The 20,142-nt window shown below is 32.3% G+C and overlaps 1 protein-coding gene and 1 long non-coding RNA gene across 2 annotated transcripts; both read right to left on the bottom strand.

The window, feature by feature from the left end:
- Positions 1-984: 984 nt before the first annotated feature.
- Positions 985-4,432, bottom strand: LOC120075544 (transcription factor SPATULA-like). The gene is made up of 6 exons (XM_039029030.1): positions 3,558-4,432; positions 3,355-3,450; positions 3,181-3,246; positions 3,037-3,102; positions 1,559-1,882; positions 985-1,477 (listed from the first exon to the last, which is right to left on the bottom strand). Exons 1-6 carry the CDS (start codon positions 4,077-4,079, stop codon positions 1,412-1,414), a joined length of 1,140 nt encoding a protein of 379 aa, XP_038884958.1. The 5' UTR covers positions 4,080-4,432; the 3' UTR covers positions 985-1,411.
- A 12,069-nt stretch (positions 4,433-16,501) lies between these two features.
- LOC120076689 lies at positions 16,502-18,975 on the bottom strand. The gene is made up of 3 exons (XR_005481605.1): positions 18,678-18,975; positions 16,789-17,828; positions 16,502-16,700 (listed from the first exon to the last, which is right to left on the bottom strand). It is a non-coding gene; the product is annotated as an uncharacterized LOC120076689 (long non-coding RNA).
- Positions 18,976-20,142: the final 1,167 nt, after the last annotated feature.

A 20,142-nucleotide genomic window follows, 5' to 3' on the forward strand; every position in this document is an offset into this window, starting at 1 on the left:
AGAAACAAGAAACAGTTGTCAAACATATTTTTATTTCTAGTTCTAAAAAAAAAACAAAAAACGAAAACTTTATCAAACAGTCTATTAATTATCAACAAGTATCACCCCAAAAAATCATTAAAAAATTGTCAAATGACAGCTTATCCCTTAAACCTACACCATTTTTTGTCTAACAGATCCTAAGCTTTTCATTTATATTTAATAAAACCTTAAACTTATAAAAATGTGTAACTAGTCCTCAAACAATATAAATTTATGAGTAAGACCCTAATATTTTAAATTCTAATTCACAAAAATTGAAAGTTTAAAACCCTATGCGACATGTTATAAAAACTTATTGTACTTAAAATTAAGAATTTACAGACCTATACGATAGTCAAGGGTTAAGTTCAATACAAATTTTGTTCTTCAACTTATAAAAAATAAAAAGAAATTAGTCCTGTTGATTAAAGAAAAGAACTCACTCTACCTATCTGCCTGCCTGCTTAGTGCTTTAATCAATAATAATGAAAATAATAATGGGTAGCTCAGTAGTTAAGTAATAACTAATAATAAAGAGTGTCAGTCAATGAAACATAATTAATTACCTCTCCCGATAAAATAGAGTTTGACTACTGTAGAGGCTGCAGACCCTCCTTTTTCTAAGGGCACCCCCAACCTTTTCTTTTCCCTTTTTCCAGAAGGCCACCAAAATTCATCTTTAATCATTCATATGTATTTGCCCTTTACTCTTTACCCTTTACCTTTTACCTTTTACCCTTTCTTATATATCGTATAAGAATTCACATCAACTTGGCCCAATTTGTCCCTATTTTGGGTCAGTCTCACTAAGGGAAGAATCTGGTCCTCGAGGGTGTTTTTATATAAATGATGGAATTCAAAAGAACAAAGTTACCAAACAGCATATGAACAAAGTTAAATTGATATTATCATATATTATAAAAGGATATTTATCTCAAAATATCCTGCAAAGAGACAGACATATTTTTTGTTTTCATTTCTTGACATCATTACATGGCAAAATAATTGATCTACTTCACATCAATGAGTACAGATAGTGCTTCAAATTGGTAAATGGTAAGGTAAGGAAGGACCACCATTTTTTGCTTCTTCCCAAAAACATTTGGCAGCTTCTATCACCTTTCTTTTCAGATAAAGCAGAAGAGGTAGATTTCTGCATTTCTATGTTTGCCTATTCTATTACTTGAAGAAGATGTTTCTTAAAAATAGAGTCGAAGGATAAATATCAAGATTATGTTGTTAAACCTATTCTACAATAGATTTATGGTAAGTGTAAAAATAGAACTTTTTGTAGTTTCTGTAATGTTTGTAGTTGAAAATCCACAAGGAAAGGAATTGCTTCATTAAAAAGGCCATACTCTAGTGAGCAGCATCCTGCACAGGACTACAACTAAGATGCTTCTGCTGACTCCTCCCCTGTTTGAGCGCAATCTAACCGTGCAGCTGGTTGGGCATCCTACATGTTTGCAAAGAAAAATAGTTGGTACCAATTTCACTAACCCAGAAAGAAGTTGGTTAATGTTATTATTTTTGTCACCTTGAAATCAGAGGAAAGGTCAAACTCCGCATTGTAAGCCTGAATCACAGGTTCAAAACCGAAAGCCGTCTCTGAAGTTGAGTTGTTTGGTACAGAAGGGATGGCAACTGACTGATCTGAAAGGTTACATTTGCTGGAAAGATTGAATGTAGATTGCATAGGACACCCTTCATTCCTAGTAGACGATGTGTCTATTCCTCTTCTGGATGTTAGAAATGCATTTCCTACATCAAAGTCCAACCCCATCTGAGGTAGTTGAATTGGCTGCAGCATTCCTGGCAAGCACATTGGTTGCAAACTCAAGCCATTTCTCATTGATAACATCTGCAAAGCCAAACGTCGTCGATAGCAAGTTTAAATATGTCCATCAAACAATGACCACTTTCGTGGACCAAAAGGAAAAAAATGGAACAAGCTCTCACTAGCTCCAGACCTCACATAACATGCATATGATAGGAATGCTATTAGTAAATAATTAGAGTAGTGGGGGCATATTAACATAAGTCAAGGAGTTTGTTAGAGAAGTTTGGTTATAAATACAACAAGTGGAGGAGGTGGGAGATAGATAATATGTGGTGAAATGCATTAGGGCTAGGGAGTATTCTCAAGATTGGGAGGGTCCAAATACATCGAACACTTAGTTTCTCGTAATTCCATTATTGTTTATAGTTTAATATATTCAAGTTCTATCAATTTCAATATAAACCGGAACTGAGCAACGGAAACAGGGAAATTTTTTAACTAAACAATGATCGAGAGAGGTAGTATTTCTGCACCTCATTTCCGAGATTGCACCTGTCAAAATCCATGAATTATATCATTCTCAAACGTAAGTTATGCTAGGAGAAAACCTTTACTTCACAAACCATCTTCTCTTGATAAGTAGAATTTTGGTTATGCTAGGAAAAGGTCAAACTAGACATCATCTTACAGTAACAAAGAGAGTGAAAAGTAATCGACAAAAAGTGGTAGTGGCCGTAGAAGGAGGAGATCTTCAGCCTTTTTCAGCTGAAAATATCCCAGTAATTCTCGGAATGAGTAACAGAACTCCTAGACCTTTGCTGGAATAACAATGGCAAGCAGAACTATGGATTTAGAAAATTATCAACACTCGAGAGTCAATAAATTTCATAATCAAGTGGCTTTTCTCTAGTAAAGTTTGGCCACAAATAAAACTAGGATGCAACTGTTTGGATATTCGAAGTTCTCTGATTGGTTTGCAACCCTAAATCAAGATGTTCAGGCACATTTGATTCATATCATGTGGACAAAAAGAACATTACTTTTTGATATATCAGCACATAAGATTCTGTGGCCCAAATTCATGGACTATTTGTAATTAGTACCCAATAAAAACGAACGAGTGCATATAAAGAGAGATGAGTCCATATCAAAGAAAAGTGAAAACGTGATCAAATTCTCAGGTCCATATGCATACAAAACAAAATCAGTAAAGAAAAAAAAAAAAGGACACCCACCTGGACTTGAAGTTGAAGCTGCTTCAAATACTCAATTGCTTCGTCCAACATTGAAGCTTTGTCCGTCTGTCAAAGCACAATCTCATTGTAACTCCATAAACTTAAAAGTGAAACTGTCATAATCTTGAATTTTGACGAACATACCTTGTTTGAATTGGGAATTAGGTTCTGAAGGGCTTTCATTTTCTCATTGATCCTCCTTCTTCGTCTCTGGCCCACTCACCAACAACATTAGCAAAAGTTAAGCAACCAAACGCCTCTTAGTCTAAACTTAAAGACGAGAATGCTAAGAAATCGGGGACCCAAAATGAAACTGACCTTCTCCGACATATTATGGACCTCAGCGCTTCTACTTCTCTTGGACGAATTTCGAGGCAGATCAGTACTGGATGGAACTTCCGGCACATCCCCACCCTTTAAAAGATGGTCGAATTAACTCGAGGATAAGCAGAATCTTCATTTGGGTACTGGAAAAAAAATGGTGAAAACTGAGAAAACAAGAAGCAATTGTAACAAATTACCTCGCTATCGCAACTGAAATCCCCAAGATCATTTTCAGACGATAGACCCCTTCTCTTCAACGGCGTATTCGAATCGGAATCGACAGCGCCGGAGGAAGAAAACGCGTTGTCCGAATTTTCTTTAATGAAATCGCCAGGATCCGACAATTTCACGCCGCCACAAGTGGAGTTGACAGCCAAATACGAAGTATCAGCAAATCTCACATCCCTAACACTACAATCCGACAAAGCGTGGTTCAAAACACGACTGGACTGAAGCCGATCCTCGGGGACATCGAGCATGCAGGACACACCAGGAACAGAGGTGGAATCCGGTCGGCGAGGAAACATCGGCGGAGAGTGCCAAGGAGGTTGAGAATGCAACAAGGGCATGAACTTGTTCTTGAAGGAGACGCAAGAAGGGGAAGAAGCAGAGGAAGTAGTGGTTTGAAGATGGTGATTGATGAAAGAAGAGAAATCTTCAGGGTCATGGGGCAAACCCACAACATCAGAAGAAGGGGAAGTTCCGTAGAGATCCGCCATGATTGAGGATCAAAAGGGGTTGGAAGGAAGGATAAAAAATGAAGGATTACGTTGGGTATGTTGGCTTTGTGCGCAGAAACGGTTTGGAGTGGAAGGAATTATGTATTTGTATCGTATTTCTCTGCGTTTGTGTGTACTTTTTCTTGGATTCCGTCTTATCTTTTAGCGTTGGATGATTAGTTTTGTTGGGTAGAAAGCAAAAACAAGGATTAAGGATTTTCATTAATGGTGGATTTTCTGAAGTTGCTGACTTCTGGTCTGCCTCCCGAGGTTCAACTTATCGCCTTCCTTCTTAATCCTAACCTCCCGCCTTAATCTTCTGTCTTTCACTTTTCTTTTTTTTCTTTTCTTTTTTAAAATTTTCCTTTTTATACTTGAGAGAACCCATCAATGGCTTCTTTTTCAAAATTTGGCCCATTATTTCTTTTATTTACAAACTTTTCCAAAAATAGAGGATTTGTCTTTTACCTAATTTCCCTTTTTGTCTTGTTTCTATAATGATGTAATTAACGTGAGTAGTTGCTTTTATGCAATCCAAATTTTCTTTGATTCATGACCAATTTGCCCTTCGTATATGATCTTTTTGTTTTTTTTTTAAAATTATAAATGGGTTTTTTTTTTTTTTTTTAAGAAAAAATCCCCACCTTAAAAATATTAGATCCATTAGCTTCCAATTGTGTGTCTACGTAACATTTTCTAAATTTAAAAAAATAACTAATTTATTATATTAAATTTTTAATTTTTTTGTCTAATAAATCTCTAAATTTTTAAATATTGTTGAATAGGTCAGTGACCTACAACATTGACAAAATTGTAAGTTTGAAAATAATTATATACAAATAGATGGTGAAATGGCATATCAGTCCTTTAATTAAGTTTATGAACTCCACATACCTAAAAACTTGAAGGTTTAAAAATTAATTTTGTAATTTAACTATGTAAATTATATTTGAGTTTTTTACTTTGCATGGTAGCTATTTTAAAAAGTTTTATTAATGTTTGTTTTTCACTAAACTATGTTCATGCTGCCGTTTACATCCTAAAATTTTGAGAAGTTTTTTTTTTAATATAAAATTTTAAAAAGCTTTTGACTATGTGGTCGAACTTTTGATTGTTATTTATTATAATGTTGTAAAGATTATTAACAAGATATTAATATAATTGACCATAATCTATCTTATTTAACATACGTATTACTTCAAATATGTTATGTTTATTATTTCAAGTGTTACTCCAAATAAACTCAATTTTTTTAAAAAAAATAATAATAAAAGAAAAAGAAAAAGAAAAGCATTAAACTAAATTAAAGCTTTTAGTGCAATGAAATGTCTAAATTTACCATTTAACCAAAAAGGTTAACTCTTTTTTTTTTTTTTTTAATTTTATAGTACTTACTATACTATTGTTTACCATTTTCATTAAACTTTACATTAAAAAATAATAATACTAATTACTTTTCATAATTTATTTATTTTGTAGACTAAAAAAATAATAAGAAAAAAAAAACTGAAAATACTAGCTCAGTTCTAAATAGGCATTGTTGGATAAGAATTTTTCATTTTATTTTCCAGAAAATCCTAGCATACACTCACAATTCTTGTCTTATTATCACCTAAAAAAAACACCTTCGAATTTACTTTTAATCATCTTCGCATGTCTTCCATATACCACAAGAAGTAAACAACCTGTTGTCACTAATAAATTTCTATATTGATCCACTTTACTAATCACTAATGTATTGAGCGTTTTACTAATTGATTTTAGAATGGGTTGAAATATATTTTTAAATATTTAATTTAAAAAATAAGTTATTTTAAAAGAAATTAGAGTGTTGGGTAATCACTCAAAATAATTTTTTAAGTGTATTTTAATCAATTTTTATAAAAAGTGTTTAAATAAAATTGATTTTTTTTTAAAAAAAAAATACTTTTTTCCTCAAATCAATCAATATGAGCTCTTAGTCATCGATAGATTTGAAATACGATTGAGTGTTTTACTAATTGGTCTTAGGATGTGTTGGAATACATTTTCAAGTATTTAATTTTAAAAAAAAATAAGTCTTGGAAAAAATTAAAATGTTTGGTAACTATGTATTTTAATCAATATTTATGAAAAATGTTTAAACAAAAATGAGTTTTTTTAAAAAACATTTTTTTTCTCAAATCAATCCAAACGAGTTCTTTGTCATTGATAGATTTGAAATACGTTAATAGACAATTTTTTTTTTATCATCACACATTTTTAACTTGGGTTGGATGTAAAATGTATCATATCTATAAATAGTTGTTGTTTGTACTGGATTTGTTATTATTTTGAGTTGAATTGTCATATTAAAATTTAGAATAAACAAATAAAAAATTGTTTTCAAATAAAGAAAAATAAACCAAAATATTTATAAATAAAACAAAATTTCACTGTTTATCTACGATAGATCGCGAAAGACTACTATCTGTGTCTATTCATGTCATGGTAGACATAAATAGTAGTCTACCAAGGTTTATCACAAATAGACTATGATATTTTACTATTATTTGTAAATATTTTTCACAATTTGATTATTTAAAATAATTTTTCATAAATAAACTCTACATTGATATTCCTCCATATAACTATTTCTTTTTCTGAAAAAAGTAGGATTGAAAAACTTTTCAAATCTTAGCTTAATTTCAAAAGCAAAAGGCAAAAAACTTGATATTTTCAATTTTTTTATTAGAAAAAAACTGGTTAATACGAAAAAAGTTTGAAAAATGTTCATATATTTTTTTCCTTCTAAACTTGGAAGGTATTGACTTTTTATCCTAAGCTTTTAATTTCATTAAATTGTATCTAAAACTTTGATTCTTGTTGTAATGTTTGTTTTCAACTTAAATACAATAAGTGTGTATTGTAGTCTTTCTTTTAACTCTTTGGTAAAATTTCACTTCATCAATTGAACAATTTTCATGTGTTGTTAAGGTTTAATATGAAATTATTGAAGACTCAAAAAGGGAAAAAAAATCGGTTAATAATTTTTTTTTCTTTGTTGAAATTTAAAAGCTTTAATTTTTTTTTTTATTGAATTGTCAATTTTGTGAATTAGTAGGACTTAATTTTGTGTAAGGCTTGGTTTGTTGAAATAGATGACTTTCGATAGACTTTTACTTTATTTTTATTTTTTATTTAGTTGGTAAATTTAGCGAAAATTGAAGATTGGGTAAAATTACAATAATTTTCATAAGTTTAGGTTTAAATTTGATGAAATTCGAAGTATGGGATAAAAATTAAGACAACTTTTTTCAGCTCAAGTGTAATAGATAGATAGATAGGTATGTATATATTTTCAAAAATGAACTATAACACAACTAAAACATCAGTACTCAAAGTATCAAAATACGTGTGTATATATATCAGTATACAAATTAATCTTCTAGTCCAAAGAAAAAAGATTGAGTTTTTAAGGGGGTGTTTGGCTCATCAACATGAGTTGAGTTGAGTTGGTAAAATATACCAACTCACCCAAACTCTCCCTTCTTTCAAGACCCATTGGCCACTCTCATATTCTGGAAACTAACTCTAGGCTCTGACAACCACCTCTGATGAAAATTTCGACGACCAACTCCGGGCTCTCACAACCACCTCCGATGACAACTCCGACGATGAAATTCGGGCTCCAACAACCACCTCCAATGACAGTTCTGACAACCAACTCTGGGCTTCGACAACCTTTGCACGACTAACTTTGACAACCAATTTTGAGCTCCTACAACCACCTCCGTTGACTCAACTCCGTTGACCACCTTCGCGCTACCAACTCTGATGACCAATTTCAGACTCCAACAATAAACTCCGATGACCAACTCTAACAATCACCTCTGACTACAAACTCTAATGAAAAACACCTTCAATGACCACCTTTGAACGAGCAACTTCAATCACCCACTCGGGGCTTCAACAACTACCTCCAACGACAAACTCCAACAACCAACTCTAATACCAACTTCATGCGATTAAAATTCAGGCTCTGACAACTACCTCCGACTACAATCTCTGGCAAAATCATCTTCGATGATCAACTTCAATAATCACCTTTGCCCGACCAACACCGAGATTTCAAAATCACCTCCAATGACGAAATTCGACAACCAACTCCAATACCACTTTCATGTGACCAACTTTAGGCTCCGACAACCACGTCTAACTATAAAACTCCAATGAAAGCATCTTCAAAATCAACTTCAACAACTACCTCCGACTATTATAAGACTGATGACTGTTAAAGTATATTGTAGGGTTGTTTATATAAAAAAAAAATATTATTTTTCTACATTAAGTGCAATATTTATACGTCAGCAATTAAAAAAATATTTTTATTTAATTGAATTCACATATCAAATGAGTATTAAGAATATTTATATGAAAAGTAAGTATGTAGTTGAAAAGTATGTAACTTATTAAAAAAAAGATATAATGAATTTTTTTTCCTAAAATATTTTCCAGCAAGAATTAGTGAAAAATAGAGATTTGTTCTCTGATGATCCACCAAATTTAGAGGAATTGAAAATGAAACTGCTAAGCTAATGAAAGAGATTTAATTAAAAAAGTTGTTATATAGTAAAAGTATAGAGCAATGACAGGAAGAAGAGAAAAAAGAAGATGATAATGAAATTCATGGAGAAAAATTAGGAATCAAAAGTTTTGATTTCTTTTTGGTTTCTCATTTTATCTAACCATATTTCTACAAGAAATGTAATGGGTTAATTGATGTTCATTGACCAAGAAAGAAAGAAAGAAAAGTTCTAACAATTAAAAAAACAAAAAATGTAATCTATATTTTATTCAAATAAAGATGGGTAAAATTATTGAATAAAAAAGTTACAAAACAAAAATAGTAAAATCATATTATTTAGAGTAAAAAAAAATGCATCAAATATCACAAACATATGAATTCATGCTAAATAACTCTGCACCCCAAACACAGACATATGAACTCCAGACATTCTATCTCAACTCAACACCCAAATAACCCTTAAGGGGCATTTGGTGCGTGATAAAAGCAGAGAGTTGAGTTGGTAATTATTATCTGGAGAGTTAAATTTAGCTAAGGAGTTATTGTCCATGTTTGTTGTGCAAAGTTGAGTTGAGTTGGTAATTATTGTCTGTGTTTGTTGTGCAAAATTGAGTTGAGTTTGGAAGTCTGTGTCTGAGTGCAGAGTTGAGTTAAGTTGAGTTGGAGTATCTGATGCAATTTTTTGTGAATAAGATTAGTTATTTTTTTTATTTTATGCTTTGCTATTGTTGATTAATTTTCTTATACACGTATTTTCTCAAATCATTTATGATATAAATTGGACAATCTCAATTTTTTCTCAATTTATAGAACATGATAGATTATTTTTCATATTCTTTTCAAAAACTGTATAATTCTAATTCTCTTCAATCTGTAAAACATACCAACAAAATACATTTCATATTGTTGCTCAATTAATTGGTATATTGTATATTGTATGTATATATATTGAAGGTAATTATCTCAATTACTAATGAATTGGTATATTGTATGCATATATATTGAATCTTGCTAACTTAACATTATTATTTCACGTATCACACCGTTTATTTTTATATAATATGAATAATATATTTAGAATTGAAATTGTACATAGGATAATTACCGTTCATTTGATTATGATGGTGAGAATGTGATGTAATACAGTAACATTTTTCAGAAGATCACAAAAATAATATGAATTGACCGAACATGTGGCCGTTTCCAAAAAAAACCACAAAATATATGTTTTTTGGGTTGAAATATTAGGTGGTCAGTCTAGTGCGTCTGAGCAAGTAGGTGTGTATAGTACCGTAGTCATTTGTCTTCTGGTATAGCTAGAAAGAGTGTTTTTTGTATGTCCATGCCAATGATATCAATCAGGTCACATCTATCATCCTCAATGAGCCATTCAATACCAAATATGGTCTGAACTACCTCCTTCCGACGCCCAAATTCCATCTCATATTTCTCGGCTTACCACGCAACGAGTCTACCCATGTGCGCTGACTACATATTAGCAGTTAATCGCATGATGTCGATTATTTCATTCTGGAAGGTGCGTCGTTTCCTCTTACTTCCTCTAGATGGTTCTGCTGATACGCTCGCTCTGCTGGTGGAAATATCTAGTACACTTGCTCTCCCCGTGGTCGTGACATATCTCCCTGGTCTTCTTCCATTGCATCCTCAGGCAGTTGGATTTGTTCATTATCAGGGGTAGGGTATTCTTGTGACCCTAGCCGATTGAATCATAGAATAATCATTCGATTCTTTTTGCTCTTTGTATCATAATTCAATCAAAAAACTTCTAGAATTACCCCAATTTGTAAGATAAATAAAATTATTTTTTTCTTCAACTTCGCTGAAATCAGAATAGTTCTCTTCATTCTGATCCTACTACATTTGGATGAAATTTAATCGGATTGAAATATTTCTTCTGTTTTATTGATTCCTCTGAACTCAAAAAGAAAAAAATTGAATATCAAGTGGGATTTTTTATTTTAATGAATCCGTTTTTATTTTATGTTATTTCGTACTATGCAATTCCTTTGTTTGTGGGATCTTCTATTTCCCAGAACAAATTTGACATCATCACCACTGGTGGCTCGTAATAGTGCCCGGTTGCCCTATCCTTCCCAAACACATTTGATAGTTCATCATAATTGGAGAATGGCTTGTTCCACAATCCCTTCACGTTAGGATGACTCTGCATTCGTATATGGGAATGATATTAGAAATTATATAGAAACAAGTTCGGTGTATATTGTTTTATATTTTAAAAAACTTATTCGAACCCAGACGTCGAATATCTCCCTTTCCACCTGAATGCACTTAAACTTCTTGTTCCATCTGAACCCTGATTGATTTAACATCTCCGTTATTGCTGAATATTGTTTCTTCAGACTTCTAATCTTACATTCGATAGTGTTCTGGTTTAGGCCACACCCCGAATACTTCTCCTCCATTATGCGTTCCAAGTGTTGTAGATATCCTGGTCGAAAGATCTCATTGTCAAACTTCCAATCAGACTCTACCAAAGAGGTTAGGGCATTGTCCAACCCAGTGCCCTCGGCTTTTGTCCACGTATCGATCGTTTTCTATCGTCTGTCATTCTAATTCATCCATGCATACATTGTAAAGATATTACTGAAAATTAAACAACTTCGTGTGACATGTTATAAAATAAAAATCTAAAACCATGGATTGAAATAGTCGAATTAAAAATGTTCACGAGATAAATGAAGCATAGGAATATTGTTCAACAAATAGATATTATGTCTTTCTTAAAAAAAATAATCATGATCTTTGCCATTGAGAAAACATTCCGGTAGCCAAATCATCTCTAAATTTGGTCAATTCGTCTGAAGTCTCAATAATTTCAATATTCTCTCCCTCCGTAACAGCAGACACATGATTCTCTTACAGCGAATCATCAAGTGAAGCATCGATCCCCACTTCCCTTGTGATTATGTTGTGAATCAGGTAACACGTAGTTATCATTCGACATTAAACTTGTACCAGGTAGAAGGATTTGTCCCTAAGAATTGCCCATCGGCCCTTCAGAATTCTGAATGCACGCTCAATAATATTTCTTGTTGATGAATGCTTCATGTTGAAAAATTCTCTCGGTGTTGTCGGTGCATTGCTCGCTCTACGCTAGTATGAGAGATGGTAGCACTCCCCTCTATACGGAACCAAAAATCCTTCAGCATTAGGGTAGCCAACATCACACAGATAGTAGTACCCTATACCATTTTTGGGATTATAATACATGTCTATTTAATGGAGTAACTAAATGTTGCTTGTATACATGAGTGATTTTTATACCCTTTAGAACCCTCAATCCGTACGATCACGCAACTGCATCCTTCAGGACCTAAGATTCGGCGGCCGAGCCTTCCCAACCTGGCATAACGAAGATGAATTCTCCATTTTGGTCACACATCACAAGAACGTTTGTAGCGATTTACCCCTTCTTCGTCCTATATCATGGTCGATCTACGAAACTGACATTCACTTTCACGTACGTGCCGTCTAATGCCCCTAGGAAATTCTGTTCAAATTGTTTAATCATGACAATTCGAGAAGATGTCAACACAATTTATTTCGGATGCATTTATAGAACGGTATTGGAACTTTTTTCTATCTTAAACCATTTCCATTGTCCATCGGTACATGCATTTGTAACTGGTTCGGGGGTTTTCAACAACACCGTGTGTAGTTATATTACTGCTCTAAGAATTGCATTGAAATATCTCGAAACCGTCTCGCTAGATCTCGAAAAATGTGTTCGTACTACTTTATTATTCACATCATGCGCAATAATATATAGGAACATTGCCATCATCTTTTCAATACCAACACATCTACCTAGCTCCAAACATATCGTCGTTCTAATCATGTTGCATAAAATCATGAATGTCCTTCTATCCATCTGAATACTCTTCACGACACACCAAGTCACTCTCGTAAATGAGACGGAAGAACGTCAATTGCCAAATGCAGTGGCAAATGTTTGCTGGTTGTTGTTCTATCCTTCTATTATTGTTAAGCAGCGTTGTCAAAGTGAAGAATAATTGTCTTTGAGACTCAGTAATACTTGTTATGATTTTAAACAACTCCCGAACAGTCTCCATCTTACTAAGGCAATGAGGGAAGTACGTAGATCCTAAAAGGATGATTACGCTTATAATAAGTGAACTTCAGTTTAGTTACAAAATGACAAGTCGTGAAAACCTAGTACATCACTCATATCCAACTATCCCGAGCTAAGAATACATTACGATCATCTAAAAAACAAAGCCTATTACAGTTGCAATAATTGTACTACATTGTCCTACACCTTGATCACCGACTTGTCTAATGTGTATTATACTATAAGACCTATACGCATGCTCCGTTGCATCGAATGTTTCATAGGACTTGTATAATGCCTCCTTGTACCCGTTGACTTGTCCATGATATTCGTGCCAGGATAGGTAGATCTCTGGGATACGAACAATGAAAACGACATAGAATTCATGTTTTCCCATTTATCTATAATTTCAAGACATGGGTAGTCAATATCAGTAATCAACATTGAAGTGAATGGTTTTTTGGGGAATTAGGATGTAGAGGTTATGGTATAAGGGCCCCTCATACAACCCATTACTACCTATAAAAACCTAAAGTGTACAACTAAGTATGGTAGTTGACACATTATAAATGTCTCTAACGTAATAGTGATAGAAGTCGACATAAGTATTATACTACTTGACATATTTGGATTTTCATGTGCCTAGTTAAAAATTTTATTGTAAGAACTTTTTCATTTTATTTAACTTAAAAAGTAAATAAGTAAAAACATCACTATAAAGAAAAGTATAGTTATTTCACCATCAATAAATAATACGTTTGCACTATACTTTTATTAATAGTGAAGTAAGTTAAAAATGTACAAACTGAAATAAATTTATAAGTTTGAAACTATACTTTTATTTATAGTGCACTAAACGTTTTAAATTTACAAACGTATCATTTATTGATAGTGAAATAACTATACTTTTCTTTATAGTGAAAACTTTTATTTCACTAATAATAAAAGTATAGTTATTTCACTATTAATAAATAATACGTTTGTACATTTGAAACGTTTAGTGCACTATAAATAAAAGTATAGTTTCAAACTTACGAACTTACTTTAGTTTGTACATTTTTAACTTCACTATTAATAAAAATTTTATTTCACTATTAATAAAAGTATACTTATTTGACTATTAATAAATAAAATTTGAAACTTATAAACTTATTAGACTTATTTTGAAACTTACTTTGAAAATTATTAAACTTATAAACTTATAAACTTGTAAAAAAAAAAAAAAAAAAAAAGACTTCTCATAAGATATTATTTAATACTTCTTAGACTTATTTTAAAAATCACTCAAAACATATAATTATGTTTAGATTAATAAAGTGAACAATTAGAATTAATGATGGATTAATATTTGAAAACGTCATAATTAATCAACAAAGTTATAAGTTCTAGTGGAAGTAATTAACCAAGTTCTAAGTTCAAATTCATTTGTTTGTGAAAATGTAGGGATTTAATTAATAAAATTATAAGTTTGATACTGTGTTCATAATTTAATATACTTTTGATAATGGAAGATGTAAATGAATATAATTTTGATAAAACTTGTGACTGAAATGAATTCATTTGATAAATGAAGATGTAAATTGTGAAGGAAATCAAACATGAGGATTTCCATGAGTAGCGGAAGGATCGTTCCAAATTCCATTTGAAATTGAACATATACAATTACAGTCTTAAAACAGAAACTAAACAAGTCATGCACAATAAGAAATTACAGCATGCTTACATAGAGAGTCAAGGGATAGAGTATGCGTACCTTTGAAGAATCATTTTTCAAACTCCCTCGATCAGTCTTCAAATGTCCAAGAACAATAACACTCGAACACAACGACCGGTGCAATAGCACGATCCACAACAAACACCAATGAACAACACGAACCCAACGAACGACCTTCAGAACCTCAAAACCAATCGCGTTGAGTGAGGACACCACCACAATGGTTACCTTAGTATTCTCAGTGTGAGAATCCAGGAGTTGTGGGCTCTGTATGATCTTGGTTAGAGGAAGAGACGGAAGGACAAAAATCGTGTAGATGATTGAATAAGTGGGAGATAGGAAGTGTTTATCGTATAAACGAAATGCTCAATCATGTAGAAGATGGTAACCTATCGTATAGACAGTGCCACACAATCGTTTAGCTACGACCAGCTGAAAGAACTATCGTATAGATACTGTCCACGATCATTTAGTCTCTCTATTAGCTATTGCTTAGTGAAACACTTTCACTTGATAGCCTTGTCCACGAGAATATTTCCGAATCAGGTAACTCTCTAAATTTAGGAAAATATTTTTCCTTTTATCTCACGGTTACCATAAAACCACCAATAACCTCTTACTCAATTGGTTATTACAAAAAAAGAGATAATTATCAAATAATTAATATTATTATAAATAAATATGATAACCAACTTACCATATTATATTTATAACCTATAGTTTTAATATTTCAGCTCATGAAACATATAAATCATAGTTCTTTTTCTATTTTATGGTACTTAATGTAAATCATATTTACATCAATCCTCTACTTGATGTATCTCATACATCACAACAATCATATCATATATAACTGAATTTTCTCTTGTCAATTTGAATACTTCAAACTAACACCAAGAATTGATTCTCAACTTGAATCCATTGAGCTACCAAGGGGACCTTACGGACCTGTAGCTTGAAGCTCCAACGGTACGTGAATGACTGACTAAACTCTTTAGTCATAGGATCCACCATCCGTTAACTGCCGAGCACTCCACTAAAGGCTGACAGCTGCATTATTCTCACTACAGATATATTTTGTGTTCATATCAACCAATCAGCAGTGCGATAACCTTTCACAGATCGCTTGTAAGTACAACTGGGCCAATTTACCGTTTTACCCCTGTAGTTACATCTAACTCCTTAAGTACCACTAATCCCTCTAATGAACATAAGTCATAGTCCTACTATGACCGAGTCATCTCCAAAGAGAAGTTGTGGCCACTATGTTCAAGACTCGGAATCAGCCCTTAAAGGAGCAATCTATCTACTTACCCCTGCTTCGGGGAAGGAGTGAATTTCATCTTGTGTANCAATCTATCTACTTACCCCTGCTTCGGGGAAGGAGTGAATTTCATCTTGTGTAACTGAGTTCCCAGCTCCCCAATCAGACAAATCTCCGAAAAGGTAGGCTTGTTGAATTCTGACCACTCTCACCCATACTAATCAAAGGACCGCCTGAAAGGCAGAAGTTCCCAAAACAATTAGGATCGAGGTCATGTCACCTATGGTCGTTTAAGGTGAGATGTAAGTCTCAAGTATCAACGGCGTTATATAAAGAGACGAAGCATCTCGTGGTCCGTTCTTATACAAACTCTTTGTATATGACACCCCCGCTCGCATGTCTCCACATGAATGGTTAGGCTCAAACCATCTATAGTAGTTCACAACACTTGTAAACATCTACAAAGCGAGTCGTATCCATAGTGTCACAAGGATAAGGTATCCCTCCTTAAATCCTTATACTACAAACCTTTTTAGATTATTACTTAAGGCATGAACCACTTGTATATCTCATATACATACTTAAGTTTTCATACAATAACCATGAAGCTTTGTTATTTTATTCATAACAATGTGTATAATGTATAAAAACTACGAGACTCTAGGAGAATTAGAACACCAATCCCAACAATTTGATACAAACTAAAATTTAACAATATAAGATAATATTTTTCCTAATAACTTTGAGTTCGACATAGTCTTCTTCAAGAAACAGAGGGGAAAAAATCTCATATTCTCACAAGGGAGAAAATGTGGGAAAATGTCTAACATACAATTCCAAAATACATAATCATGATACATTTGAAGTAAACAGTCCTCAACAAGTAGAAGAAAGAAAGAATAGATAGTAACTAAGATCATTCCGAACTTAAAACTTACGAACCTCAAACTAGTTACGAGAGGTATGTTCGATTAGTTTGGGCCCTACACAGAAGAAAAAGAAGTGTAGTTAGACAATGTGATAATGTATGTTAATACAATTCAAGTAGTAATAAAAGATACAAGATCATACCTTTGTTTATGTTCGAAGTGAGCGATGGTGAAGACAGTCCAAAACTAGGGGGTAAAATAATCAATTGACGGCCTAACAAAAACAAGAAAATGTTAGCGACATATCTTAATTCGATTATAAGGAAAGAAGGAAACATACCTTATATGGATAGAATAAGTTGAGGTTAGAGGTGGAAGAAGGAAACAAAGTATATTGCAATAGTCAAACAACACATACTAGGATGGAAAATAGATTTAAGAGAAAGTTGCAATTAAAAGGAAGGTTGAGGGACTTACCAACACAGTTTACAAAGGAAATGGGGACAAATTGGGATATAAGTAGAGAATACAATAAGTAGAGTTTGTGAGGAAGGTTAGGTAAACTTAAGTGTACCTAACTCAATAAATTCAAACAGTAAACCCATATTAAAGACAGTCAAGTCAAAAATAAATAAATTAAGTAATGGTCAGGTCACTATTAATTTGGTGGTTGGGCTAAAAAATGACATGAATACAACATAATATATCATACAAATTAGAAAGCCTCAAGATTTCGAAAAGCCATTTGATTGGAACAAATCCAACTCCAAGAAAACAAAATAAACATTTTCAACAATTCCAAAATTGAAGTCAATTTTAAATGTACAAAAGTTAAATTCGTTTGAATGTTGGAAATAAATTTAATGGAATGAAGCAAAAAAATACATTCACTCACAAAACAAATTGAAAGGAAATAAAACTAAAACATAAATCATACTCAAAAGATTAGGGAAAACAAATTTAAAGGAAATAAAAAAAAAAAAAATCATTCAAAAGATTAGGAAAAACAGAGATGTATACCCTTTTTTTTAATCTAAAAAACAGTTTGAAATCATCATCGACCTTCAGGAAAAAAAAAAATAGAAAACAAACCTGTTCTTGGGTGTATTGACCCCCACCAAGCTCCAATAACACAGTTTACATTCTCTACTAGGAGTTAACTTGCCTTTAATTTACATGGAAGCATAAGAAAAAGGGCAAGGGAAGGACACATGATTTAATATTGAAGTGGCAAGAGAAAATCTGGATAAAAAAATATGAAAAACAGTCAGGAAGCAGATCAGATATGAGAAGGGAAAGAAGAACAGAGATGGATTTAATATACCCCATTCGAGCCAGTGAAAAGAACAGTAGACACTAGTTGTAAGAGGAAGAAAATGATTATAAAAATTCTAAAGGTTTGCAAGGAAGAAAATCAAACAGGGAAGGAAGAACATCAAATATGCAAGGAATAATATCAAATACGCATGAGAAAGAACAGAGACAGATTTAATAACATATAAATTGATAAAAAAAAAAAAAAAAAAAAAAAAAACTCATTCAAGCAAGTGGAATAGTAGACAGTAGGAAGATAAAAATTATCAAGGTTTGCTTTGGACAGTTCGGAATCGGAAACGCAAATAGAACATTCAACAGTCCCGACTTAGAAAATCAAACAATGAAGAAAGAACATCAAACATGCTTGAGGAAGAACAAAGACAGAGTTAATAATATATAAAAAAAAAAATTATCAAGGTTTTGCTTTGGACAACAGGAATCGGAGTAAGAAAATAATATCAAACATGCATGGGGAAATCAAAACGGATTTAATACAAATCTTCAACATAGAACAAAGTAATTGCAAAAAAAAAAAAAAAAAAAAAAAAAAAATAAAAAAAAAAAAAAAAAAAAAAGAAAGAAAGAAAGAAAATATGAACAAAAAAAAAACCTAGATCTACTATAAAATTTAAAAAAAAGAAGGAATATCGTTAGATCTACAACAAAATTGTTCGTATTTACTAGATCTAACAAGAAACGTAAGAAGAATATCAGAAATAGACATACAGAGAAGCCAAAAAACCCATTCGAAATTAAAGAAATGAACAGACTTACAGAGAAACAAAAAAAAATGCATGGAGGAACCAGAGTAGAGAATGAAGAGATGAAGAGAAATACAACTCATTCCAGCCAGAGAAACGAAGAGACATACAGCCCATTCCAGTTGGAGGGAGAACGAATAGACCAGAGAACGAAAAGACTAGACGAAAAAGAGAAACCAAACGACAGAAGAAAGGAGAAGATGAGAAGAGAGAGAGTGGTGACTAATTATGTGTGATAGAAGAGAGACGAGGCAAAATAATGCACCTGGGGCGTGAAATGAGGGGGTAAAACGAAGGGTTTAAAACCCACCGATTTTAAGTTAAACGCCCATCAAACTATGGCGAGCTTTTTAAGCCTAACCAACCCAAGACCCCATCAAACGTCCCTTAAGAAAAATAAAAAGAGAATATATTAAAAGATAAAGTATTTAAAAACAAACAACCACTATATATATATCACTAGATTTTATTGAATAGATGTGAATAATGTATGTTTGAAATCGTGAAATAATTTAAAATTTTATGATTTAAATTTTGCTATATGAATGGATTTATTTTCTTGTTTGAAATAAGAACACTTTCGAAAGTATCTAACTAAAATAATTTTGTTTGAATGGTTGTTGAAGAGGGACAAAAGAAGTACACAAATACAAACTGCTAAAATGGATGTAATAATAGCAAATTGAAATATGACAAAGTTAAATACTTCCTCTGAAATCTTACAATTTTTAACAAATAAAAAGAGAATATCGAAACAAAGAATCCCTGCGTTAAAAAGAAGTACAAATAATAAATTTGATTTATGGCTCAGTTATTTTTTTAAATTGGAAAAAATAAAAATAGTTTAAAACATTGACATTAAATATACGCGTAAAGTTAAAGGAGAAACATATTTTTCTTTATATGAAAAAGAAAAAAAAATTAAAATTAAAAGCGGGAGAAGAGAAGGGGACGTATATTTTATAATTAGAAAAATAATAAAAGCATTAAAAGTGATTGGATGAGGAAAGAGTAGTAAATGACAGAATGGCAGATTGAGAAAGTCAAAGACGTAATAATGATGTATCATTCACCGTCTTATCCCCACGAAACGTCACCGTTTGGCAATTTCCAATTTATTACATAAAACCATCAAGTAACCAACACCAATATTCTCTATTCTATATCTATGGTATATTTAAATGAGACAAAATGGGAGAATCTTTATGTTCCCATTTTACCCCCTTATATTTAGATATATATTACTATACCCTTGTTAGTTATTTACATGTGAACCTTTACACCTTTTCTATGAAGCATCCTTTCATTTTGCCCCCTAAAGCATCAAAACCCACGCACACACTTTTCTAACAAAACATCATTTCATTTAATATGTATTTAATCTATGTGGGCGGATTAGAGATTTTAGGGACAATTCATCTCTTTACAATATAAGTGCCCATTTTGGCTATATATTTTCAATGTGTGGTTTTTTTTTT

This window comes from Benincasa hispida, chromosome 4, assembly GCF_009727055.1.
Source record: "Benincasa hispida cultivar B227 chromosome 4, ASM972705v1, whole genome shotgun sequence".
Taxonomy (NCBI): domain Eukaryota; kingdom Viridiplantae; phylum Streptophyta; class Magnoliopsida; order Cucurbitales; family Cucurbitaceae; genus Benincasa; species Benincasa hispida.

Excerpts from the sequence above, each read along its gene's own strand:
- LOC120075544 (XM_039029030.1), bottom strand. The coding sequence starts at position 4,079 with ATGGCGGATCTCTACGGAACTTCCCCTTCTTCTGATGTTGTGGGTTTG. Across the intron at positions 3,451-3,557 it reads ATTTCAGTTGCGATAGCGAG|GGTGGGGATGTGCCGGAAGT; the intron begins GTAATTTGTTAC and ends CATCTTTTAAAG. Across the intron at positions 1,883-3,036 it reads AGCTTCAACTTCAAGTCCAG|ATGTTATCAATGAGAAATGG; the intron begins GTGGGTGTCCTT and ends TTGGCTTTGCAG.